This window comes from Vulpes lagopus, chromosome 24 (assembly GCF_018345385.1).
Source record: "Vulpes lagopus strain Blue_001 chromosome 24, ASM1834538v1, whole genome shotgun sequence".
NCBI lineage: Eukaryota > Metazoa > Chordata > Mammalia > Carnivora > Canidae > Vulpes > Vulpes lagopus.
The window spans coordinates 3,086,878-3,113,703 of NC_054847.1; the positions used below are offsets into that span (position 1 = coordinate 3,086,878).

The 26,826-nt window shown below is 39.0% G+C and overlaps 1 protein-coding gene across 3 annotated transcripts in view; it reads left to right on the forward strand.

The window, feature by feature from the left end:
• MAP3K2 (mitogen-activated protein kinase kinase kinase 2) overlaps positions 1-18,457 on the forward strand; it is a 93,427-nt gene extending 74,970 nt beyond the window's left edge. For all 3 annotated transcript variants that reach the window (XM_041739690.1, XM_041739692.1, XM_041739691.1), the window contains 2 exons: positions 8,463-8,640; positions 9,362-18,457. In XM_041739690.1, the coding sequence (XP_041595624.1) occupies positions 8,463-8,640; positions 9,362-9,587 (404 nt within the window). In that variant the 3' untranslated portion in view covers positions 9,588-18,457. The remainder of the gene's footprint in view (positions 1-8,462; positions 8,641-9,361) is intronic.
• The last annotated feature ends 8,369 nt before the right edge of the window (positions 18,458-26,826 follow it).

Here is a 26,826-nt window from a genome sequence, read left to right on the forward strand (position 1 = left end):
TGTTTGTTTTTTTTTCATAATATGTTTTTAAAATCGTTTGTATTCCCTTGGTGTTGGTAGTGATCTCTCCTTTCTCATTCATGATTTTATTAATTTGAGTCTTCTCTCTCTCTTTTTTTTTTAATAAGGCTGGCTAAGGGTTTATCTATCTTATTAATTCTTTCAAAGAACCAACTCCTGATTTTGTTGATCTGTTCCATAGTTCTTCAGGTCTCGATTTCATTGAGTTCAGCTCGAATTTTTATTAACTCTCTTCTTATGCTGGGTGTAGGATCTATTTGCTATTTTTTCCTCTAGATCCTTTAGGTGTAAGGTTAGCTTTTGTATTTGAGTTCTTTCCAGTTTTTGGATGGCTGCTTGTATTGCGATGTATTTCCCCCTCAGGACTGCTTTTGCTGCATCCCAAAGATTTTGAACGGTTGTATCTTCATTCTCATTAGTTTCCATGAATCTTTTTAATTCTTCCTTAATCTCCTGGTTGACCCTTTAATCTTTTAGCAGGATGGTCCTTAACTTCCACGTGTTTGAAATCCTTCCAAACTTCTTGTTGTGATTTAGTTCTAATTTCAAGGCATTATGGTCTGAGAATACACAGAATAACCAATCTTTTGGTATCGGTTCAGACCTGATTTGTGACACAGTATGTGATCTATTCTGGAGAAAGTTTCATGTGCACTTGAGAAGAATGTGTATTCAGTTGCATTTGGACGTAAAGTTCTGTAGATATCTGTGAAATCCATCTGGTCCAGTGTGTCATTTAAAGCTCTCGTTTCTTTGAAGATGTTGTGCTTAGAAGACCTATCAAGTGTACAAAGCGCTAGATTGAAGTCACCAAGTATAAGTGTATTATTACCTAAGTATATCTTAATTTTGGTTATTAATTGATTGATGTATTTGGCAGCTCCCACATTCGGGGCATATATATTGATGATTGTTAAGTCCTCTTGTTGGATAGATCCTTTGAGTATGATATAGTGTCCCTCTTCATCTCTCACTACAGTCTTCAGGATAAATTTTAGTTTATCTGATATAAGGATGGCTACCCCTGCTTTCTTTTGAGGACCATTTGAATGGTAAGTGGTTCTCCAACCTTTTATTTTCAGGCTGTAGGTGTCCTTCTGTCTAAAATGAGTCTCTTGTAGACAGCAAATAGATGGGTCCTGCTTTTTTATCCAGTCTGACAGTCTGCGCCTTTTGATGGGGTCATTAAGCCCATTCACGTTCAGAGTTACTATTGAAAGATATGAGTTTAGTGTCCTCATGATATCTATTCAGTCCTTGTTTTTGTGGATTGTTCCACTGGACTTCTTCTTAAAGGGGAATTTTAAGAGTCCCCCTTAAAATTTCTTGCAGAGCTGGTTTGGAGGTCACATATTCTTTCAGTTCCTGCCTGTTTTGGAAGCTCTTTATCTCTCCTTCCATTCTGAATGAGAGCCTTGCTGGATAAAGTATTCTTGGTTGCATGTTCTTCTCATTTAGGACCCTGAATATATCCTGCCAGCCCTTTCTGGCCTGCCAGGTCTCTGTGGAGAGGTCTGCTGTTAATCTGATATTTCTCCCCATATATGTTAGGGATCTCTTGTCTCTCGCTGCTTTAAGGATCTTCTCTTTATCTTTGGGATTTGCAAGCTTCACTATTAAATGTCGAGGTATTGAACGGTTTTTATTGAATTTAGGGGGGCGATATCTCTATTTCCTGGATCTGAATCCCTGTTTCCCTTCCCAGGTTAGGAAAGTTTTCAGCTATGATTTTTTCAAATACATTTTCTGGCCCTCTGGCCCTTTCGACGCCCTCGGGAACCCCAATTAAATGTAGGTTTTTCTTCCTCAGGCTGTCGTTTATTTCCCTTAATCTGTCTTCATGGTCTTTTAATTGTCTTTTTTTCCTCAGTTTCCCTCTTTGCCATCAACTTGTCTTCTATGTGACTCACTCGTTCTTCTACCTCGTTAACCCTCATCGTTAGGACTTCTAGTTTGGATTGCATCTCATTCAATTGATTTTTAATTTCTGCCTGATTGGATCTAAATTCTGCAGTCATGAAGTCTCTTGAGTCCTTTATGCTTTTTTCTAGAGCCACCAGTAGCTTTATAATAGTGCTTCTGAATTGGCTTTCTGACATTGAATTGTAATCCAGATTTTGTAACTCTGTGGGAGAGAGAACTGTTTCTGATTCTTTCTTTTGAGGTGAGGTTTTCCTTCTAGTCATTTTGCTCAGTGTAGAGTGGCCAAACAGAAGTTGTATTGGGAAAAGGAGAAAAAGAGAGAAGAGAAAGAAGAAAAGAAAAAGAAAAAAAGAATAAAAAGGGGGGGGGAAGCAAACAAAAATCAAAAAACAAAAAACAAAAAACAAGGGGGAGTATCCTTTGATTCTGTATACTGTCAATCCCTTGACTTCCCCTGGAACTTTCCAGTGCTGCTTGGTCAATAATTTGTTTTTCCCCTGTCTAGCTGGTCTTCTGGGGGAGGGGCCTGCTGTGATTTTCAGGTGTTAGCACTTGGGGGAGCTGCTCAGCCCCCTGCCTGTTGCAGGACTTAGTGAAAGATGTTTAAGGTGTTTATCAGGTGAGGCCACTGTGAGGCTCAGTGGGGGTTGTTCACCCCGTGAGGCCCCGGGAGGAACAACAGCAGTGGGATGGCCAGCGCTGGAGCCCTGGATTCAGCTCCTGCAGTAACTACGGAGCTCTCAGTCTGCAGGGGCCTGGATGCTCCTGGGGCGGGGCCGCTGATCTGCTCAGCTCGGGGCAGGAGCGTCCTTGCTGTCCTGTGCCCTCCTGGCTTCTGCCTGTCCCAGGGGGAGGCCGGATCCTGGGCTGTGTCCCCGCGCCCTGTGCTCCGGGGCCTGCGCTGTTGGATTCGCGCTCCCGCCCCGCAGCCCCCTCCGCGGGGCCGCCGCCCGAGCTCCTCCGAGCTGCTCCCAGGGCCGCATAGCCCCCTCCGCGGAGCCTCTGCCAGAGCTGCCTCCGAGCTGCTCCTGCCCCCCCCCCCGGCCCCCCGCCGTGTATGCGCTGCAGCACTTTAGGGAGCTTGGCCACAGGGTGTGGAGCGCTCTCCCCGGGGCGCAGTTGCTGTTAGTGTCCCCGGGAGCCTGAGGGCATCCCCGCCCTCCTGGGCCGTGCTCTAACTCCCTGTCAGAGCCTTTCCGCGGGGGGCGGGGGGGGGGGGGGAATTGGTGAAACCCCTGCTTCTCCTGGCGAGGCTCTCCTGTCCTGGGGACACTCACCCCGGCCTTAGCGTGGTCCTCTTGGGGCCCCTCCCCTTGGATGCCTTTTGTTTCTTTATTTCTTTTTTCCCCATTTTCCTACCTTAATAGAAGCGTGAACTCTTCTCACTGTAGCGTTCCAGCTGTTCTCTCTTTAAATCTCAGGCCGAATTCGTAGATTTTCAGGATGATTTGAAGGTTATCGAGGTAATTTGGTGGGGACAGGTGACTTGGGGACCCTACTCTTCCGCCATTTTGCCCTGCCCCCGCAAATTTGGGCTCTATCACTGTGTGACCTTGGACAGGATACATAATCTCTCTGTGCTTCAGTTCCTCATTTTTAAGGAGGGTAATAATAGTGTTCAACTCATAGGATTTTTGTAAGGATTACATGAGTTAATGTGTGTAATATGCTTAAAACATTGTATTTAGAAAACACTTGAAAGTTAGCTATGATGATGACATACTTGATATTGAGATCATATTTAAAGCCATGGGAATGGATGCCATTACCTACGGAGAGAGTAAGAGGAGGGAAGAAGAGAGACTGAGCTTTGATGAACTCCAACTCAGTTAAACCCACTTTTAAAACTCTAAAATGGGGGCAGCCCCGGTGGCTCAGTGGTTTAGTGCCGCCTTCAGCCCAGAGTGTGGTCCTGGAGACCCGGGATCTAGTCCTGCATTGGGCTTCCTGCATGGATCCTGTTTCTCCCTCTGCCTGTGTCTCTGCCTCTCTCTCTCTCTCTCTCTCTGTCTTTCTCTCTGTGTCTCTCATGAATAAATAAATAAAATCTTTAAAAAAAAAAAAAGTAAAAAAGAACTGCTTTCAGGGATTCGGTATGTAAGGGAAGGGCATGACATGAGACCAAAGCAGTTGGCAGAGGTGTTTCAAATTTGAGAGTGCTTAAAACTTTGTACTGTAGAGCATACCCAGAGATCTCATTCTGTAAATACTGCGTTGTGATCTATATTTAATGATCACTTTATTTAATCAGTCAGTAAGGATAAATATACACACACACAGTTGACCCTTCAACAACACAAGTTTGAACTCTGTGGGTCCAACTATTTGTGGATTTTTTTTTCATTAACTGCAGTTCTCTAAATGTATTTTCCTTATGACTTTCTTAACCTTTTCTGTAGCTTACTTTATTGAAAGAATACAGTATATATACATATACTGTATATACAATACATACAATACAATACAATATAATAAATATAGTATACAAAATATGTGTTAACTGTATGTTATCAGTAAGGTTTCCAGTCAACAATAGGCTATTAGCAGTTAAAATTTCTAGAATTTTCAGAAGTTATATGTGGATTTTCTTTCTTTCTTTTTTTTTTATATGTGGATTTTTTTAAATTTTATTTATTTATTCATGAAAGACACACAGAGAGAGAGAGAGGCAGAGACACAGGCAGAGGGAGAAGCAGGCTCCATGCAGGGAGCCCGACATGGGACTCAATCCTGGGTCTCCAGGATCAGGCCCTGGGCTGAAGGCGGTGCTAAACCGCTGAGCCACCCGGGCTGCCCTATAAGTGGATTTTCAATTGCGCTGAGGTGGTGGGGAGGAGGTGCCACTAACTCTTGTGTTAGGGTCAACTGTAAGTAATAAATTAAAAATACACTTTTATTGGTTTTGAGGGACTTTTTTGAGCTATTGGGTATTTGCTTCCTTCTTGTATATGTCACATCATAAATATGGCCATATTAAGGGCAAAGAGAACATTCTATCCAGTTTCTGGTGATAGAGTAGAATCTGCTACACAATGCCTGAGCCAGATCTCTTGTATGGAATGGAGCTTGCTGGTGAGTGTGAGAGGATGAGGACATGGCTCCAGATCTAAAAGAAATAGGAGCTTTTCACCTTAGGATCTGCTCGGCTTAGGCAGACCTCACTAGTCAAGTGCAAAACCTGATAGCTTACAGAACCTTATAGGGAAATTGTTCAAGCCAGTTTCTCTTTAGCTTTCATGATGAGAAAAGTAAAGGAACTGGGGGCAGCACCCTCCAGGGGGTCCTTTTCTGACCTTGCCAGAAAGAGTGATAAACTATCCTGGTAAATGAGGCTAGAAGCAAGCAGATTTAAAAGCATTACGGGGCAAATAGATTTGTTAAGAGAAAAGCAAGATATAAAACTGGATATGCAACATGGTCTCAAGTTTGTAAAATTAAAATATGACCTAGGAGAAGAATTTCCATATAATTAATAGTGATTATTTCCAAATGGCAGGATGAGTGATAGCTGTTTTCTTTGCATACTTTTACTTTTTCTATATTTCCCAAAATTTTATAATGTACAGTTTTTATTTATTTTTAGTTTTATTTTTTTCATTGTGCAGTTTTTAAATGGTGAGGGAAAAGGAAAGATAGTTGGTTGCTTTTAAAGTTTAAGCCCGTGAGTTCATAATGAAACTTAACATAAAAACTAATTGATCATTGTTCCTAGGGAACCAACTTACTTCATATGTATTCTGCTTTTCTGTTACAAACTCTATTACTGAGGACTAAAAAGTAGATGAGAGGAAACTTACCTGTATAGATGTATGTTGGTTAACAAATGAAAAAGGAATAATAGAATAGTACCATTTTGCAACTACTAAGGTATTAATAGATCTAAACATTAAATACGAACAGTTGCTAACATCACTAAAAGAGAGACATTCCAGCATTATGTACTTCCTATTTGTACAAAAATACATCATTTATTTAAATAATTTCGCTTGCCAAAGAAATTGAACCCAAATCTGATCAAACCTCTAGGTTCAACTACTGAGTTAAGGAGCATATATAGGACAGATAAACATGTTAAATGACTCCTTGGGATGGAGTTAGCAAGATCTAGACCATAAGAAAGCTATAAGAAACAACTTAGATTCTTCATAAATTATAAAGGAAAAAACGAGATTGGAGGGAACTTTAAGAAAGACTTGAAAGATATATCAGTGAGTCTCAATATATGATGGATGGACTTTATTTAGATTTTGATTTTTTTAAATGTTAAAAATAGTATGTAATATTAAGGAGTTATTGTCCATTCTCTTAGGTGTGAGAAGAGTTTATATTATTATTTTTTTACTTATTTTTTTTAGAGTTTATATTTTAAAGACATGTAGTAAACTGTTAATTAATCATGATGTGTTGAATTTGCTTTAGATAATATGGGAGGGAGGAGGGAGTGGCTAGCAGTATGTATGGTGGGGGAAGATTGTCCTGATGATTGGGGCTGGGTTATGGGTATGTATACTATCCCGTCTGCTTTTGTATGTTTGAAAAGTTTCCTAAAGCACTTACTTTTAATATAGTAAAAATAAACTTTAAAATATTAGAAAGTTATTTTGGAAGGTTGGCTATACATTTTCTTTTCGGTCCTTCATATGAGTAGGCATTGTTTCACCACTGGTGAAACTCTATGACTCTCCCAGTCTGTGACCTGCCTAGGACTATTCTTTCCCAGCTCATAGTAAAAAGTGGCTTGTTTGTTGTCCTTCCTTTGGCTAAATATTTTACCGTCACTGGGTTGTTTTGATAGAATCATTCTGTAAGTTTTGGATGGTGGGAGATGTTAAATAAGCAGTGCTGTTTTTGAGGGTCACTGGTACTATGGTACACTTAGGCTTATAGCATGCAGAGAATGGATCCAGGACCCTTCCTGGAGAGAGGCTTTAGGGAGCCATGATTGACTAGGCTGGGGAATTTGCTGGGAGAACAGAAGGACAAGTACTGAAGTCCATGGGGAGGATGCACAGTCTACATTCTCTCTGTTCTTTAACGCAGATATTCTCTACTATTCACTCTCCTTAGGAGCCATAAAAAAAAAAAAGAAAGGATAAAAGGACAAATAAAGAGTGGGGTTTCTTTTTAAATATAAAATATGGTTAAGGTTATGGAAGACTTAAAAATGAGAATGAAAATAATTTATGTCCATAAGACAGAAACCAGCTTTATAATTCTAGAAGAAAGATTGAGTTTTAAAAATGACAAAAAGGAGAAGAGAGAGAAAAAATAAATGAATCTAGCACCTAGATCTTGATTTCTGTTAGACCATTCTCCACTAAAAGGAACCAGGACTCCTTGGAGGAATGATTGATTCTAGGACTGATGCAGGAAATACATAGGATGAGCCCAGAGCATCTTTTAGTGCCAGAAAGTAAGAAAACACTTAAAAAATAAAAACCTCACGTGAAACAATGATTCAGGGTATGGCTGAGGGACACAGAAGCTAATACAAAAGCTCCCAATGGTCAAAGCTGGAACAACTTGAGAAAAAAAAAAAAAGTCATTATTTGATTATAACTCAAAGAACAAAATAAATATCCATGTGGTCATACTGATACAAATGTACAAATGGAAGGTTGAGTGAATAAATGTGAGAGAGGAGACAAATGTCCCATGCAGAATAATTACAAACAATTTATGTAGCTACTTGGCCTGGAGCATAAATCCTTGTACCTAGATTGTGGGCTGGACATGATAAACTACTTCGAAAGAGTGCTGTATGGAAAGGGGAGAAAAGTAACTCAACAGTGGGGAGTTCAGCAAACACTACCTCACACTACCATGCAATCAAAGTCAGTTTGTAGTAAATACAATTAAAAGTTTATTATAAAAGTAAATGAAATTTTAAGACTGAACGCTCAAAGCTTACTTAGAAGAGATTTAAAGTATGTAGAGAAATTGAGAAATAAAATTAGTATAAAACAAAATCTAATACTAAGAAAAACTATAAAATGTAAGGTAACTAACATTAAGTTACAGTAATGGGGAAAGTGTTAGAAGTTGTTGATTATGAAAGTCCACAGGAAGTTCCCGGAAGAAGCTAGCTTCTTAGGGAAATAAGCTGCAGCATGGGCTTCTTGCTTTGTGACAGAAAGTGGGACCACAAACCTGTTGTTGGTTTCTGTATCCTTCTCTGAGATTCACATTCTTATCCCTTCTCTCCTTTTTCTTCTTAGTCATCCTCACCTCCTCCCAGCCCCAGTCCTTTACAGTTGGTGAATCTTCTTAGGTCAAAGGTACACACAGCTGACTCTCAAAATTCAGTGTTTGTGCAATAAATCCTTAATGAGCCCTGGCGGTGTGACTGGCATTATGCCAGGTACAGTTGGGGCGACGACAAAGCAGCCTAATTTTGGAAACAGACTGAAGAGTCTGCTAAGTAATTTTCTGCAGTTGTGGTGGGGGTGGTGTTTTTTTTTTTTTTTTTTAATTCCAAACAGCCAATTAAACTAATGAAGATGTTTTCATATTTTTAGGTGCAAATATTTTGCGGGATTCAACAGGCAACGTCAAACTAGGAGATTTTGGGGCCAGCAAACGGCTTCAAACCATCTGTCTTTCAGGGACAGGGATGAAGTCTGTCACAGGCACACCATACTGGATGAGCCCTGAAGTAATTAGTGGAGAAGGCTATGGCAGAAAAGCAGACATTTGGTGGGTTTTGATGCTAGGTTTTCCTGAAAACACCTGCCTTCTTACATAATTCCACCCAAAATGGAAATTACTAAACCAGATTTAAATGATCTTTTGTACTTTCGAAATACGATGTCAGTATTACAAGGGTTACTATTGTTTTAATTTTGCCTCCTGTGGCTTGATAATTAACTAAATAAATGGAGTTCTTGAACCTGTCTTCAGGATTTCATCTAAATAAATTTCAGCATTAGAAAACTATCTTCATTTTATTTCTCTGAAGAACTTTAAGAGCTATTTTTTTCATTAGTATCATGTAATTCAGTTAATTTTAAGTTAGAACATAAAGTGGCTATTTCCTACTTCCCACCCAGAAAAGCATTTAATAGATATTCATTTTAGGCACTTAAAGGCAAACAAAATCTCTAATGTTTATGTTTTTTGTAAGATAAAAGACAAAATTATATTAAATGTCAGGTTAGAGAATTATATAAAGCAAAAATTATAAAATGAATAATGTTCTTTGCCTAACCACTTGAGTTAATCCTTAAATTGTGGTTTGTTTTCATTGATTTTTAGTTTAAATTATAGTTTTATAAATTACAACCTTTTAATAAAACTTTAAACTTGAAATCAAATTGTATTTAAATGTATACAGACTTCAGTTCTGTTTCTTATGTGGTAGTTTAGTGGCTTTCCTTCATGATGATACTGTTTGTGTAATTTTTTTTTTTTTCCCTAGGAGTGTGGGCTGTACTGTGGTGGAAATGCTAACTGAAAAGCCTCCTTGGGCAGAATTTGAAGCTATGGCTGCCATCTTTAAAATCGCCACTCAGCCAACAAACCCAAAGCTGCCACCTCATGTCTCAGACTATACTCGAGATTTCCTCAAAAGGATCTTTATAGAGGCCAAACTGAGACCTTCAGCTGATGAACTGTTAAGGCACATGTTTGTGCATTATCACTAGCAGCCAGTAACCTCTCCTGTGCCTCTACCCTGCTCCCATCAATTCATTCACCTTCTCTCTGACTGCACTTTTCTTTTTTATAAAAAAGAGAGATGGGGAGAAAAAAAGACAAGAGGGAAAGTATTTCTCTTGATTCTTGGTTAAATTGTTTAATAATAATAGTAACCCCAAATTTTTATATTTAATCTTTTTTTTTCCCTTACAAGAACTTGAAACTCCTTTTTTTTTTAATTTTTTATAATGTACTGATGTGGTTCAGAGAGATAAAGCACTTTAGTACATAGTTGCTCTTTTTAGTACAAACAAATCATTTAGAATACCTAAGGATTGTAGACTCTTTCCCCATGTCACTGACAGATTGGTGGTGATGGGGAGATATGGAAAACAAGGAGAAGAAAATGATGTATGATTTGTAGTTTTTAGTGATTAGTATTTAAAATAGATCCTCATTTGTGGGGTTGAGCCCTATACTTGAGTTTAGGGTAGGTACTCAACTTAAAGAATATAGGTTCCTTCTTGTATCTGTATTCTTTAGATCCTAACCTCTGTCTACCAAGCTTTTTGCTCAGTAGGAATCTTGATAGAAAATATGAATCTCTTAAGAGGTATGTTTATTTGTTAATCCTAACAAGTATAATAAGCAAATACACTATAATAGATCCATGTTACTGGAATCTATAAACCTTGAGGGATAACTTTCTGCTTAAAAAAAAAAAAAAAGTAGTTTAAAGCAGATACGGGAAGTCAGTGAGCAAATCAAATTAAAAGGCAAAAAGAGATTGGTCTAATTCAATGTGTGGGCAGAATCTACATTTGCCAGTTAATAGAAATAATGAAAAAAAGAACTAAATGTTGTTTAGCATATTTTAAACTGTGGTTTTTACTGGAGGGAGAAAGTCCCAAAATTAAGGGAAAAGAGAAATAAAATCATGTATACTATATCTTCTTATTTCTAGCTCCTGATTCCCCATAGATAACATTCTTTGGGAACTAAGAATTTAACTTGGGAGTATCCACATATTATAGCTAGTGTCATGAGATAAAAACCTTGTTCTTGGGATCACAGAATACTAAAGCACCTCAAAAACTAGCTTACTATGTAAAACAGTGGTTCTCAGGTGTTGGGTGGGGATAATTTTCCTTTGCATTTGGCAATGCCTGGAGATGATGTCTCTTGTGTCACAACTAGAAGAATGCTAATGGCATTGAGTAGTCTGAGGCCAGGGGTGTTGCTAGACAAACTACACTATACTAATACAGCATCCCCATCTTCCAGCAAAGAATTATCCTGCACAAGTGTTGAAAGTGCTGAAGTTGAGAACCCTGATTCAAAAACCATCCCCAGTTATAAACTGAAAACAGCCATTTACAGAGCAGATTCCTTGCAAAAAGTGAATTTCAGAGAGAAAATGATGCAATGCATAATAAGGGTTTTACAAGAGCAGATACCACTACTTCAAGTCAAGGGTGAACAATCTCAACAAACAAATAGCAATCCTTTCCTTACCAGCTGCGTATTATACCTAAATCAGTAACTTCCATTGTAGAAACAAAATTTAAACATGGAGCCTATTAAACTCCTCCATCTGTATATATTCTTCCCTCAAAAGTCAGTTTATTATTGTGGGAAAAGAAAAGCATATCGAAACAAAGTATCAACTACTTATAAAGGAAGTCCTGTAAGGAAGATTTAAAACTGCCAGGTATTTCTAATGTAATGTATCCACTATAAGAGCAGGGACATCCAGTGGGAAGAGGTAGCTAGGAAACTCCCACTATCTCTAATGGACTTGTTTGTGCTAACTGAAAAATATGAATAATATCAGTAATTTGGCTACTTGCAATTTGTTACAGCATTGTAAAGCAAGTGCTGAGTACTTTATTTTTAAAGGTTAGAAAATGGTAGTCTTTCTGGAGGCCCGGAATGTGATGCCTTTCATAGGATTGATTCATAAGGGACTCTGGTATTTTATTTTTTGCTGAAAGATATGCTCTTCTAGGGACTCTTTTAAAATTCTTTGTTCCTGAAGTTAGGTAGATCTTGGTTTCCTGTATCAAGGTCCTATCTGGCATTTTCTGTAGGAATATTTGAAATTCCAATTTCAAATTGGAATAGTCTTGAGAAAAAGTCAAAACACAAAGCTTCTCCCATACCTTTATAATCAAAGGAAGCAGCTTACAAGGAAGAGTATGAATTAGTGGCCCCCTCCCCCTGGAAAATCAACTGCCAAATCTTGTGCTATAAACATAGTCTCCAAGGATGTGGATCTATTATAATTCCTTTGTCTTTTATGAGGGAAGGCATTTCTTCTGCTTGAGCGAGATCATGATATCTGAACCAGTGGGCTTTTTCTTCATTCCTTTGTCTCGTGTGGTTTCAGTTTCATTTTAGCTCATTTTTTGGTCTGCCAGGGTAACCAGCAGTGCAGAATATGAGACAAATGCTCTTTAGAGAGAAATCTTGGGGTGCTGTGAAACCCAATGCAAAATCATTTGCTTTTTTCAGTCTCTTTTTTCTTCTCTAAATGCTGTGGAAGGTAAAATCACCTGAAAAGAAACTACTACTTAAGCCCTGCTGCAGAAGACCTTTGTTTTATAAGAAAAATATGGGAAAATATTGTTCTTTATGTAAAGACTTAAAAATAGACTAATAGTTTACAGAATTATAAAATGTGATGTGAATTTATTTCAAACAAGTTGTAAAGGTACCAAAAACAACAATAAAAGTTAATATATATAAAAACTACTAGAACAAAAAAGCTTGAAGTGGGATGAGGTATGAAAGAAAAGTAAATTTTAAAAAATTTTTGAAAGGAAACCCCTCTTTTGGGGGCAGTTAAATATAACACTCCAATTTTTTGCTTTCTAATAATGCTATGGATCAACAAATGAAATTTGAAATTTTAAAAATGACTCTAAATGTATTTTGTTTTTTAAATGCACAACTGATTCTTCTATACTGTAATGTTTCTTTGTTGAGGCTGGAAAGTGGCCAGACTGCTGACTTTGTGCCTTTAAAATGCATTCTGCTTTGATAGTGGCAGACTTTTTGGTGCTGGAGAAGATTCACTAGCAGTCTTATATGTGCTTTTCAGGAAATATCTTTCTACTTAGGCCTTGAGAGATTCAAAATGGCATGACTTAGGCTTGGACCAAATATAAGATCTTTTACATTGCAAACAAACTGTATTGAATAAAAGGGTTGAAAAATACCATAATGACTAATGGAAATTTTGATGGTTGGTAATTCTTTAAAATGTATTTAAAAGTATACAGACTTTGAAATTTTCAGTATGGCTATCTTGAAAATTTTTCAATTTTTCTCTTTTACGAAACATGTTTCTAACTTGAGAATGGTTAAAGACGATTGCCTTAGTTCTCAAAGGCAGTCAACCTTATTATAATTTATGTAAGAGCTTGAGATGTTAGTACACAGACTGAAACGTAAAAGAAAAATTAAAACTTTATTTCAGAATAAATCGAATTGGCTTTCACTTGAGAGAGCCTTTATCTTATTCCCAATAGAAAGTACATTAAAAAAAAGATGGAATGATTTCTTTACAAGAGCCCTCTGCTACTTTAGCTCTTACTTATGTCAGGTCTGGTCTGTAGTACTTCTGAGATGGAGTTGTTGAAAGATACATGTAATCACTAAGAAGTCAAATCTGAATAGTTTATAGGGACACCAAGCTAGGGTGCAAAAGCCAAGATGTTTGTCAGATGCAGACTCTTTGAGCCACAGCAGAGCTTTGTGCTAGTGGTTTCATTTGAAGTCTAGAGACCAATAGCTTGATACAGGATCACCTGGTGTTAGTCAAGTATAGGAATCTATCAGTTTCTTTTAAAGAGGGTGAATCTTTTTCACTTGTTTATTCAATAATTGTAGCTTATTATGGCAGGTACTAGATTAACTTAAGTAGGTCACAGTCTAGGAGGAAACACGGGCAAACAAATATACTTACTTTATGGCATACCCTAACTCTGAAAGTTCAGCAGTGATGTTTTAAAATGTAATTGTTTTTTTTATGAAATGAGGGGAAAGCAATTTTAGGCAATCATTGGCTGTTATAAACTAAAATGCCATTAACAGGGATTAAAAGTATCCCCACAGTGGAGGGACCCTATAGGTCAGGTGTCCTCTGTCTCAGGACTCTCTCTTATATAAAAGCCCAGCCCCTACTCTATTCCACTGATGAGGGGTATATATTCCATAACAGTGAGGTTTTTTCCTGCTTTTTCCTTTAAAGGGAAAACAATTTTTTTCAATATAAATTGTTAAAATGCCCAAAACATTTGATAGAAGTTGAATTCTGTCAGCAGTGTTACATATACTAGGATTGGGACAGTTTCTTAAGACCTTATTGTTTTATATTAAGTTTGTCCTTTTTACAAATGTAATGCTCATATTTATTTGGATTTTAAGATTGTTAATGAAAAGCAATTTAATTGTTCATTTTTTGGTAGTGCCTTTTTCCTCTGTATGCCTTAATTTTATTTTATATTAATAATAACTCAAGTTACCCACCGAAATGAAGGTTTTTTCCAAATCAGTAGGCTTCAAGAATTCATTTGGCCTTAGGACTGTGTATTGGCCCGTAAACCTTTCTTAATGCCTGCTTCCCCCTCCTACTCTTTTCTACCTCTTTTTATTTTACATACATCTATGTATGTATGTTAGAGGAGAAACATTAGCATTAGTCTGTGATAGACACACTGCAGTCTCCACTAGACGTGAATGCCTACAATAAGGATAGAAAGAGGTATTCTAATTCTAAAGAGACGTAGCAAATTGTTTTCCATTTTGGTAACTTGACTTTCAATCGCATTGGCACTGTCCAAATTCTTTGTATATCATGGTTCAGTTATGATTTTCATAGCAGAGCTAGAATGGTTAATTTTGCCCTAAAGAGGTCACTTACATGGTTTACAAATGTTAAGGCAATGAGACTTAGGGCAATGTGCAAGGAATCCAGGGATGGCAGTTCTGATCCTTCCTTTTTAACTAACATTTTGACTAAAACTCTAGCTTTTCTGTGAAGAGAGAGAATGTGTGTGTGTGTGTGTGTGTGTGTGTGTGTGTGTGTATGCTTGCATGTGTTTGGGAGTTGGGGCAGGGGTGGGAAGGAAGGAAAGGTATGAATGTTGAATTAGATTAGTCTCTGTTCTTAGAACAACTGAAATGTGTATGACCTACTGATGATGGATGAGTGTAATCGTCTTCAGGTAGGAATGCCAGCACATTTTCCACAGTAGCTAGTATAAGTGATTGTTTAATAAAGGTATTTATTGTAAATTGCCAAGCTCTTGGTTGGTAAAAGTAGATTAAAATTGAATTTGTATGTGTTTATAATAGTAAGCTTATATATAATTCCAAAATAGAAAATAATTGATTTTGCATAGGTCTTCATGAGCTCTTTGGAATAGAAATTCTTCTAGACATTATGAAAACAAGCTTCCTTAGCTTACCAAGTGTTCAAAAGGAAATTGTCTTATACCTCTTTTTGGTTGGCTAGGGAAGGCATGCTGTGAAGCCACTGTTCCTACTTCATAGTTGTCTTTAGCTTTGCTTTGACTTCTGCCACAGTCTGGACAGGATGCCAAAATAGGTGTGGGAAGTATCAGGGCCAACCATCTCTCCATACTCACCTTTCAATGCTGTGTAGATGTTGGTGAGCTTTCAGGGGAGTGTAGAGAATCTTCTCTGGGTGATACTGAGAGCAGACATGGTTCAGTTTCAGAAAGTTGAGGGAGGAGTCATAGCTAGAGTAAAGAAAAGAAAATTTTATTTGTTGCTTGTATACAGTCTCATGTAATTCTTCATATTTTTCATAAGTATACATTTTAATTGATAGTAATATGATATTTTTTGTTAATAATAGCAAAGGCATTGAGTCAGTGAGTGTTATTCCCTATGTCTGATGATTCATGGTTTGTATTCACAATCTGTATTATCAGAATCACTTTAAACCAAAGCTTTTTTATTCCCTGCACACATAGCCAAAAGATTATCACTGTTACTTCTGCCCACCTGTAAGCTAATAATATAAACATGATAAAGCAGGTACTTGTAGAATTTGTATCTCGGTCTACTCTTAAAGTAAAAAGACAGGTGCTCAGTGTTTGCATTTAGACATACAGAACATACTTCAACTATTACAGAACTACAGAAACATTACAGACTTGAGCTTGTACATGTGCCAATCTTACTGTCATTTGACCATAGATGCATATACATATACATTGACATATGATGCTTCAGGTTGGTGGCGTACTTTCTTCCTAGTGTCTTAACATTTATGAACTTGTGTTTGACTTGAGGGGCATTTTAGGAAAGCTGTGAAGAAAAGTAGGTTATGAACTGAAGTCTGCTCTGTGCCATAGACATTTTGGAAGGTAAGGAAGAGCCTGCTCTCCAGTATACATGCAGAATTTGTCCCCAGATAAGGATTTCTGAGTCCCTTCATGCCAGTTAAGAATGGTGAAGTTTGTGACTATACTGAAAAGTACTTTTGTGTTCATTTATTTATATATATTAAGAATTTAAAAAAACAAACATAATTAGTTGTGATTTTAGCATAAGCGTTACATGGAGGGGAGAGAGAAATAACAGAGTCACATCTTAAGCTCTATTAGATACTTAGGCTCCAAAATGAATTTGACATATTCTCATTTTTCCAAAGACTTTTTTTTTACCTGGAATAAGAAGAGAGGACTAGTGAAAACATTTGAGTTGGAAAGGCTTTATGGGCAAAGGAAAGTGGGCCAAACCCTTGCAATATACCCTGAGTGCAAATACAGTGTCTACGGATAAGAATACTTCTTTAAAAACAAACATTTATTTGTAATACAATTTTAATTAGTAAGTAAAAGGTTTACATTTTTTCTATTGCTGTTGGTTTTAAAATTTGCTACCCTGTATTCTGAAATATTATAAGAGTTAATACCAAAAATACTTTTAATGTCTGACATCTCTTACATTTCACATGGTTCTTTTTATTCAGATATCATTGTAAATAAAAGTAAACTTGGATAAATTTGAGAATAAACTTTTAATTGTTGCAAACTATGATTATCAATTTGTAAATTTACCCTTTGACCTAATGTACATTTTTTAATGTAGTCATTAAATTGTCTATATTTAATCTATTAGTTTCTCTCTGTAAACGTTTTTAATCTCAGTTGAATGCTGGGCAGTTTATAATTATGTACAAAGATGTTTTTTTCCTATCAAAGTTGACTTTTGCACATTTTTGGAAATGTTTAATTTGTACACTGATTTACTACTCTGACCAATAATTGTTGATGGGTGTATGAGTATCATGAATGCGTGCATTGAACTACTGTCTGTGTCTTTATGTTTTAACTTCTTTCAAGAAGTAGCCATCAGTAACTGCACTGCTATTACTGACTTAAATGGACCTTCTTGCTTTTACAAAGTATACTTATCTACAAAGTATACTTATTCTATCTTTGTTGAAGAACTCAGGAGTTCAACATCACTTTCTGATTTTATATGTATTCTAAAATCCATGACTGAGTTGAAAGTATGCTTGTAACTGCGTATCAGGGGATGTGTGTGTCGAGATGTCTTTGTCTGTCTGTAGGCACATGTATATATCCCAGTAATTTCTTATTTTCATTTCATTTCTACATTTTTATGAGCTTGTTTTATAAGGGTACTGTTTAGTTAGAATAATTAAATATATATAAAAGCTTTCTGAGAGATTATTTACTATATGAATATATTTTCAGCTGGCTGATCAAAAATATTTTTTTAATTTTGTTTTTAACCATTTAAAGTGTATTTGTATTTCCAGAATTGGATGCAAATTTACTTAGATACCGATTAAAATACTCCTGCAAGGAAGGGCATTGAATTCTCTTTTGAGAATTCTGTGAAATACAAATGAAGAGGAAAAAATAGGTTTTAAAGCAGTAACAACACACTGTCCATTAAAATGGCCTTTGAATTCTCAAAGCTATGAAGAAATGTGAGAAACTAAATTGTCTTGAAGAGATGTCAAGATTTTTTCTATCTCCCAATTGCTGTTGGCCTGTCCTGTTGTTTTTGAATATTTCCTATATTCTACCCTAAAGATTTCAACTTTTGGTTTTTCTCTTACTGGGTAAAGTCAGATTGCATTTATAAAACAGTGCATTGACATATTGTGATCCTCTGTAATTGACTATAAATTGGTTTAGAAATGTTCGAACATACATTGTGTCTTTAGACTGTACTGTGTATTTTAAGTAACTGGCAGCAAAAGAATTGGAAGTTAAATTTCCAATCTGACAACGTTATTGTACTTAAAAGAGTTTTTAATATGCGGTACCATGTAAAAATTACTTGTATTAGGAATAAAGTCCACTGTTGAAGTTGAATGTCAGTCACTAAGTGTATTATGTTACAAGGAGCCGGTATGATTAGAAAAACCTATCAGAAGCCAGATACAGTGTGGTATGTGCCACATTTCATGCACATTTTGACTTTATGTTGTTCATTCAAAATTGTGCTTGTAAAAATGTATAAAATTTCTGAGTTTTACAATTTTTTGTACTTATTTTTTCTTGCTGGTAAATAGCTTTTTTAAAAAATCTAATGTGAAAGAAACCATGTTTATATTTTGTTAGTGATCAATGACTTTGTTTATATGGAAATTTGTATATTGTTGGCTCACATCTTTGTTTAGATTTATCATGCATGAAGGCCTGCAATAATTAGCACAATGAAAATTGCTTTTTCTTACATGTTCATTTTTTGAAAGATTGTGGTGCAAAGGCTTACTCTGAGTAACCTTCTGGACTTTGGAATGAATATAAATGAATGGCACTTTGAGTGTTAATAAAGCTGATATTTATTTCCACTGTGATTGATTTGTCCAGATCTGTTCTTGGACTCAGTTTTCCCTCCTTTACTTGAGTTGATTACTTTCTAGGAGACCAAGCACAGACCTGGAAAACAGTGCAACTAAATCTTTCCAGGATATGTCTGTAATCCTACCCAGCACGTTCTGGCATGTCTTTTAATGGACACACTTCAGTTATCCAAATCAGAAATTAACACTGATCAAAAACAAAGCCTACCATCAGAGTGTACGAATGGATGCTCCCACAGTATTAGCGATCATTTAAATTAATACTTTCATATAAAGGGTAACTTAGTGATGCAAAAGTCTCAATCGTGTGTATCCTCTCACCCTGCAGTTCTCTGAGAATTAATCCTATGGAAATGCTTGCAAATGTGATATGATTTATCTATAAAAGCCCAAACTTGATGTTCTGTATGTCCCAACAATAGGGGCTATTTTAACAAAGTATCACAAGTATCACAAAGTGGGTGGCTTGTAACAAATTTATTGGCTGTGATCTGGAGGCTAAAAGTCTGGCTGGAATCAAGGTGTCAATAGGAGCATGCTCCCTTTGAAATGTGTAAGGGAATCCTTACTTGCCTCTCCTAGCTTCTAGTAGCTCCACGCATTCCTTGGCTTATAGCAACACAGGTGGTATCTTCATATGGTGGTGTCCCTCTGTGTGTGTTTCCCTTTCTTATAAGGACACCAGTCATATTGGATTAGTGCCCACCCTAGTGCCCTTATTTTAACTTGATTACCTCTGTAAAGACCCTGCTTCCATATAAGGTCACATTCTGAGGTACTGGAGATTAAGACTTGGAAATATTTTTTGGGGGGGGGTGGTGGTGGAACAAACCCATTACAGTCTTGCCCTGTGGCCCCTAAAAATTCACATCCTTCCCACATGCAAAATACATCCAGCCAATCCAACATCCCTGCAAGGTCTTCATCCTTCTAGCATCACCTCTAAGGACAATAATTCATCTACACATCACCAACTCAAAATCCATCATTTAAGTCATCAAATCAGTTATAGGAAAGACCTGGGGTAAGATTTATGCTGGAGCAAGGTTCTTCTCCATCTGGGAACCTCTGAAACCAAACTAGTGATCTGCCTCTAGAGCACAATGGTGGGACAGGCAGAGGATGGACATTTCCATTCCAGAAGGGAGAGGTCAGAAGGAAAAAGGGGACATGGGTCCCAAGTAAGCTGGGCAAGTTCCACTAGATTTTGACACTTGAGAATGATCTTCACAATTTCCATGCTCTGTTCTGAGGAGCCCACTGGGGTGGTGACATGCCCCCTCACAACCAAGGAGGTGGCCCAAAGACTTAGCAGACCTGCATCCTGGGCCTGTCCTTTCTGGGGGTCCTCTGAGCTGCCCTCAAATCATTCTTCCCTCTTTTTTTTAAAGACTTTATTTATTCATGAGAGACAGAGAGAGAGGCAGAGACACAGGCAGAGGGAAAAGCAGGCTCCATGCAGGGAGCCCGACATGGGACTTGATCCCGGGACTCCAGGATCAGCCCTGGGCTGAAGGCAGGCACTAAACCGCTGAGCCACCCAGGGATCCCCTCTTTCTTCCCTCTTCTTGAAGGATAACATGTCTGCAGCTGAAGACTTCCTGCCTGAAGAATTGACTCATCCCATTTCTTTCCCCTTCCATGCCATCAGAGTTTCTGCTGAGATAGTTTACTGGATCCACAAATCATAGCCTAATGTCTTTTAGCAGATGGTTGTCTAGCCACAGCCTTCGTGTTTTCACCAGAGCATATTTTCTCATTATTTGAGAGATTGATGGGCTGAGAATTTTAGAAATCTTCAAATTCTAGTTCCTTCTTAATTCTTTCAATTTACCCTTTCACATTTTACTCTTTGCAGGCCACACCTTCAATCTTTGTTAAATATCCAACCTCATTGCTTCTAAGTTCTACTTTCCACCCAAAAGAACACAATGCAGCCAAATTCTCTGCCACTTTATGACAAGGATGAACTTTCCTGTAGTTTTTTTTTTTTTTTTAAAGACTTTATTTATTCATGAGAGACAGAGAGAGAGAGGCAGAGACACAGGCAGAGAGAGAAGCAGGCTCCATGCAGGGAGCCTGATGCAGGACTTGATCTTGGGTCTCCAGTATCATGCCCTGGGCTGAAGGCAGGTGCCAAACCACTGAGCCACCCAGGCATTGCTTTCCTGTAGTTTCTAATTCACCTTCCTCATTTCCTTCTGAACCTCACCAGAATCACATTTAATGTCTGTGCTTCTATCAATAGGCAATCTATACTTTTCCTGCATCTCAAAATTCCCCCACCTATCCATTACCCAAGTCTAAAGTCACTCCCACATTTTTATTTAGAAATATTTAAAATTGAAGCATAATTGACAAAATGTTAGTTTCAGATGTACAGCATAGTGATTCGACAATTCTTTACAACACGTTCACCGTGGTAAGTGTAGTTACCAGCAGATAGCAGAGTTGCTACAGTGTCATTGACTATATTCCCTAGTGACTTTTCATCCGGGACTTACTTATTTTACAACTGGAAATTTGTACTTCTTAATCCACTTCACCCATGTTGCTCATCCCTAACCCAACTCTGCTCTCAAAACCACTAGTTTGTTCTCTGTATTTATGAGTCCATTTGTTTTTGTTGGTTCATTTGGTTTTTGGATTCTGCATATAGGTAAAATCGTAAGGGGTTTGTCTTTTTCTGTCTGACTTCTTTCATTTAGCACCCCGTAGGTCACATATTTGGTATTGGTTATAGCAGCACCTCACTTCCTGTGCCAAAATCTGTATTAGGGTTCTCCGGAGAGGCAAAACTTTTGTGCTGCAGAATTCTTTTTCCCTTGGAAAACCCCTTTGGGGTCTTCAGCTCAATGGATGTGGCCCACCCACATTATTGAAAATATTCTGCTTTACTTAAAGTCTACTGGTGGTAAATGTTAATTATATCTAAAAAAAAAAAAAAAAAAAAAAAAAAAAAACCTTCAATAGCAACATCTAGCCAGATTGACACACAAAATGAACCATCACAAGGTTTGAGAAAATAAATTAGTATATCCATACAATGTAACTCTTCACCATGTATTACTGACAGCAAATTACATCAGATGTATAGTATGATCCCACTTTTTGCTTAAAAATAGTTAGAAAAAAAGATCAGAAGGATATATATGTCATTCAAGTGTTGGAGTCCTGAGTGGTTATTATTTTTGCTTATATGTAATTTTTAAACTTTTTAAAAAAATATTTATTTATTCATGAGACACACAGAGAGAGGCAGAGACATAGAGAGATAAGCAGGTTCCCTGCAGGGAGCCTGATGCTGGACTAGATCCCCGGACCTGGGATCACACCCTGAGCCAAAGGCAGAGGCTCAACTGCTGAGCCACCAGGTGTCCCTAATTTTTAAACTTTTATGATAAATGTGGATGTTTTTGCCTATTACAAAATATTTCCCCCTGCTTTATTGAAATATAATTAACGTATTACGTTGTGTAAGCTTGAGGTATACAATCTGTTGAACTGATACACATATATTACATGATTACCACCATAGCATTATCCATCATGGCACATGATTTTCATTTTTTTGTGGTGAGAACATTATGATCTACTTTCAAGCATACAACACAATATTATCAAGTATAGTCACTATCCTATAGATTAACTGGAAATGTTACTCCTTGACCAACAATTCCCTATTTCCTCCACCCCTCCCTCAGCCCCAGGTAACCACCACTCTATTTTCTGTTTCTAGGAGTTCAGATATTTTTCAGGTTTCACTTATAAGTGATATCATATAGCATTTGTCTTTCTCCAACTGACTTCCCTTAGCATAATGCCCTCACAGTCCATCCATGTTTTTGCAAATGTGAGGATTTTCCTCTTTCTCACAGCTATTTCACATTTTACCTATTCATACATTGACAGACACTTAGGATATTTTCATATCTTGGCTATAGTGAATAATGCTGCAACAAACATGGAAGTGCAGATATTTCTTTGGGATGGTTTTCATTTCCTTTAATAGAAGTGAAATTAATAGAAGTGAAATTGCTGGATCATATGGTAGTTGTATTTTTAATTTTTTGAGGAATCTCCATACTGTCTTCCATACTAGCTGCACCAATATATGTTCCCACCAACAGCACACCAGTATTCCCTTTTCTCCACAATCTTGCCAACATCTGTTGTATCTTATAGCCATTCTAACAGGTACGGAGTGATAGTTCACTGGGGTTTTGATTTGCATTTCCTTGATGATTAGTAATGTTGAGCATCTTTTCATGTGTCAGTTGACCATTTGTCTTCTTTGGAAAAAAATATTCAGTTCTTCTGCCCATTTTTAATTGGATTATTCTTATGCTATTGAGTTTTAAAAATCTATTTGGGAATATTAATCCCTTATCAGATATATAGTTTGAAAATATTTCCTCTCATTTCATAAGTTCCCTTTTCATTTTATTTCTTTTGCTATGCAGAAACTTTTTAGTTTATTGTAGTCCCATTTATTTATTTTTGCCTTTGTTGCTTGCGCTTTTGGTATCACATCCAAAAAATTGTTGCCAAATGTTGACAAGTTTTTCCCCTATGTCTTTTTTTTTTTTCTTTTTTTAGTTTTATATGGTTTCAGATCTTACATTTAAGTCTTTAACCCATTTAGAGTTTTTTTGTGAGTAGTGTAATATAGGGGTCCGATTTCATTCTTCTGCATGTGGTTACCCAGTTTCTCCAAAACCATTTATTGGAGGGGTTATGCTTTTCCCACGGAGTATTCTTGTCAAATACAAGTTCACAAAATATTTTCTGAATTATGAAAATGTTAGATTAGCCATCCTTCCTCATAACCTCCTTCACTAAAATAAGCAGATGTGGCAGTAAGAGCTTTAAAAAAGGTCCTATGTTTAACCCAGTATTTCCACTTCTCAGAACTTGTCTTGGGAAAATAACCCAAGGTATAGTTAAAGGTTTATATTTGATGATATTCATCACAGAACTATTTATATAATTGGATAAATTATAATTATTCCAATGCCCCCAAATTAGGGTTTGGCTAGTAAGTCATGATATTGTGATACCATCAAAAATTGAGGTCGTTAAACATTCATTCTAACCAAGGGTGAAAAAAGCTAAAGTTAGGAGGATGTAAAATCATATGTCCAAGTAATATCTTCATGGTGTACAAACACCTATTCACAGAAAAAAAAAGCCTGGAAGAAAATAAACCAAAATCTAAATAGCTAGGGGTGGCACTGTGATTTAAATAGCCTCCACAATGCTTTTCTCTGTTTTCCAAGATTTTTACATGGCATGTAGTACTTTAATCAGATGGAAAAAAGCAAAGTCAAAGTCCAGTTTTAAAGGTACGGTTTCTCCACTTCTTGAGTGAAATTCATTTAGAGCAGGAACCAAAAAAAACCCCATCAATTTACTGAAACCCATTTAGCTGAGAACTGATCTCTACACTGCAAACTCTGTGGCTGAATCTGAGTCTTCAATTTGCTCAGTTGATTAGCAGCATCTAATACAGCTGACCACTTCCTCTACCTTGAAATGCCATGAAATGGTAGCAGGACTTCCAGGTCTCTTCATTTCCCTCTCTGACTGTTGACTGGTGATGCCCCAGTTTCCTAGCTTCCAGCCTCTGCACTGTGAAGCGTTCCCCAGACTTTTCTTCACCTACATCCATTCCCAAGGCAGCCTCCACCAGTACTATAGCTTCAGTACCACAGATATGTTGACAACTCCCAAACTTATATTTCTAGGTCCCTGAACTTCAGACTGCTATCCAACTGCCATCTTGACTTTTTTTTTTTTTAAATTTTTATTTATTTATGATAGTCACAGAGAGAGAGAGAGAGAGAGGCAGAGACACAGGCAGAGGGAGAAGCAGGCTCCATGCACCGGGAGCCCGACGTGGGATTTGATCCCGGGTCTCCAGGATCGCGCCCTGGGCCAAAGGCTGGCGCTAAACCGCTGCGCCACCCAGGGATTCCCTTGACTTTTTTTTTTTTTTTAAAAGATTTTATTTATTTACTCATGAGAGACACAGAGAAAGAGGTAGAGACATAGGCAGAGGGAGAAAAAAGCTCCCTATGGGGAGCCCAATGCAGGACTCGGTCTCAGGACCCCAGGATCACACCCTGAGCCTAAGGCAGATGCTCAACCACTAAGTCACCCAGGTAGCCCCCCGTCTTGACATTTTATTTGGAGGCAGAACCTGTAAGGAAGTGATAAAATTTTAATGAAGTCACAAGGGTGGGACCCTAATCTGGAAAGCTGGTGTCCTTATGTGAAAAGGAAGAGACACCAGAGTTCTTGTGAGTAGTGTAATAGAGGGATCCGATTTCATTCTTCTGCATGTGGTCATTCAGTTTCTTCAAAACCACTTATTGGAGGGGTTATGCTTCCCTTATCCCTACAGTGAAGACACACAAGAAAGCAAGAAGGTGGTAATCTGCAATACAGGAGGAGAGCAGGACTTAGATCTGGGACTTCCATCCTCCAGAACTATAGGAAAATAAATTTCTGTTGTTTGTCATACAGTCTGTGGCATTTTATTCTGGGACTTGGTAGACTAATGCAGCCACTCCCGTTCAGTATGTCCCAAACCACCCTTCAAACCTGTGCCTTCTTTAAGGTACATCCTTTTTTCAGTTGCCGAAGCCAAAAATCTTAGTTATCCTTTAGTCCTCTCTCTCACTTTCCAAACCCAGTCAGCAATTCCCACTCTATCTTCAAAATACATTCAGGCTGGAACCACTGTTCATCATCTTTATCCCTACCACCCTCATAAAGCCAGCCTTTCTCCACTAGAGATCTGCCGTCGCTGCCCTTGACCTTGTAGAGGCTATCCTTGACACAGCAGCTAGTGTGGACTTTTTAATAGTGAATCAGGTTTTCTCTGCTCAAAAGTCTCCAGCAGTTCTCTGATTTTGTAATAAAACCCAAAGTTTTGTGCAAGGCTCTACATCAGTGGTTCTCCAACCTGGCCATCAGTATCTAGTGGAGGTCAAGGCTGTTGTGCCTCTAGAGTTTTGGGGGTAGGGCTGGAAACACTTTGCTTTCGTGCCTCTCTTCTCAGTTTGAACGTTTCTGTTCAGTGTTGATGCAACCAGGGAGGGGACCCCACTTTGAGAACCACCAACCTGCATGCTTGGTGCTGGATACTGGGTCTCCTCCCCTGCTCTTCCAAGCCACATGCTCCCTCTGCATGCACGATGTTGGGTGCTGGGCACTGGGTCTCCTCCCCTGCTCTTCCAAGCCACATGCTCCCTCTGCATGCACGATGCTGGGTGCTGGGCACTGGGTCTCCTCCCCTGCTCCTCGCAGCCACATGCTCCCTCTGCATGCACGATGCTGGGTGCTGGGCACTGGGTCTCCTCCCCTGCTCCTCGCAGCCACATGCTCCCTCTGCACGCACGATGCTGGGTGCTGGGCCCCGGGTCTCCTCCCCTGCTCTTCCAAGCCACATGCTCCCTCTGCATGCACGATGCTGGGTGCTGGGCCCCGGTCTCCTCCCCTGCTGTCCGCAGGCACCTGCTCCTCTGCCAACACGCATGCTGGTGCTGGGATACCGGGTCTCCTCCCCTGCTCTCCAGCCACCTGCTCCCTCTGCATGCACGATGTGGGTGCTGGGCCCGGGTCTCCTCCCCTGCTCTCCAAGCCACATGCTCCCTCTGCATGCACGATGCTGGGTGCTGGGCACTGGGTCTCCTCCCCTGCTCCTCGCAGCCACCTGCTCCCTCTGCATGCACGATGCTGGGTGCTGGGCCCCGGGTCTCCTCCCCTGCTCCTCGCAGCCACATGCTCCCTCTGCACGCACGATGCTGGGTGCTGGGCCCCGGGTCTCCTCCCCTGCTCCTCGCAGCCACCTGCTCCCTCTGCACGCACCATGCTGGGTGCTGGGCCCCGGGTCTCCTCCCCTGCTCCTCGCGGCCACAAGCCCCCTCAGCTTGTTCCCATCAGACGCAAGCCCGTGTGGTCCAGTCCGAGGCCACACAGCTCCCCCCTGGGGATTCACGGAGGACACTGGCTCCCTTCATCAGAGCCTCTGCGTGATCCCGCCAGCTGAGAGGCCCCCGGGCCTGACCGAGGACGGCCCTGCCAGCCTGCGCGGCTTATTTCTTGTTGGAGCCCCTAAGGCTGCAACTGTTCACCGCCTCCATCTCTCTCAGAACCCAAGTTCCGGGAGGCCGGGGGCTCTACTTTGCTCAGTGTCCTGCCCCGGCAGCTAAAGACGGTACCTGCACGCTCACACTGACGCTCCATAAAGGTTTCAGCGACCAGAGGGAAGAACGGGAGGGGGAAGGGCCTGAAGCCGGACGCGGCTCGCTCGCACCGCCCCGGCTCCCGAGCCCGGAGGCGGGACTTCCGGGGCG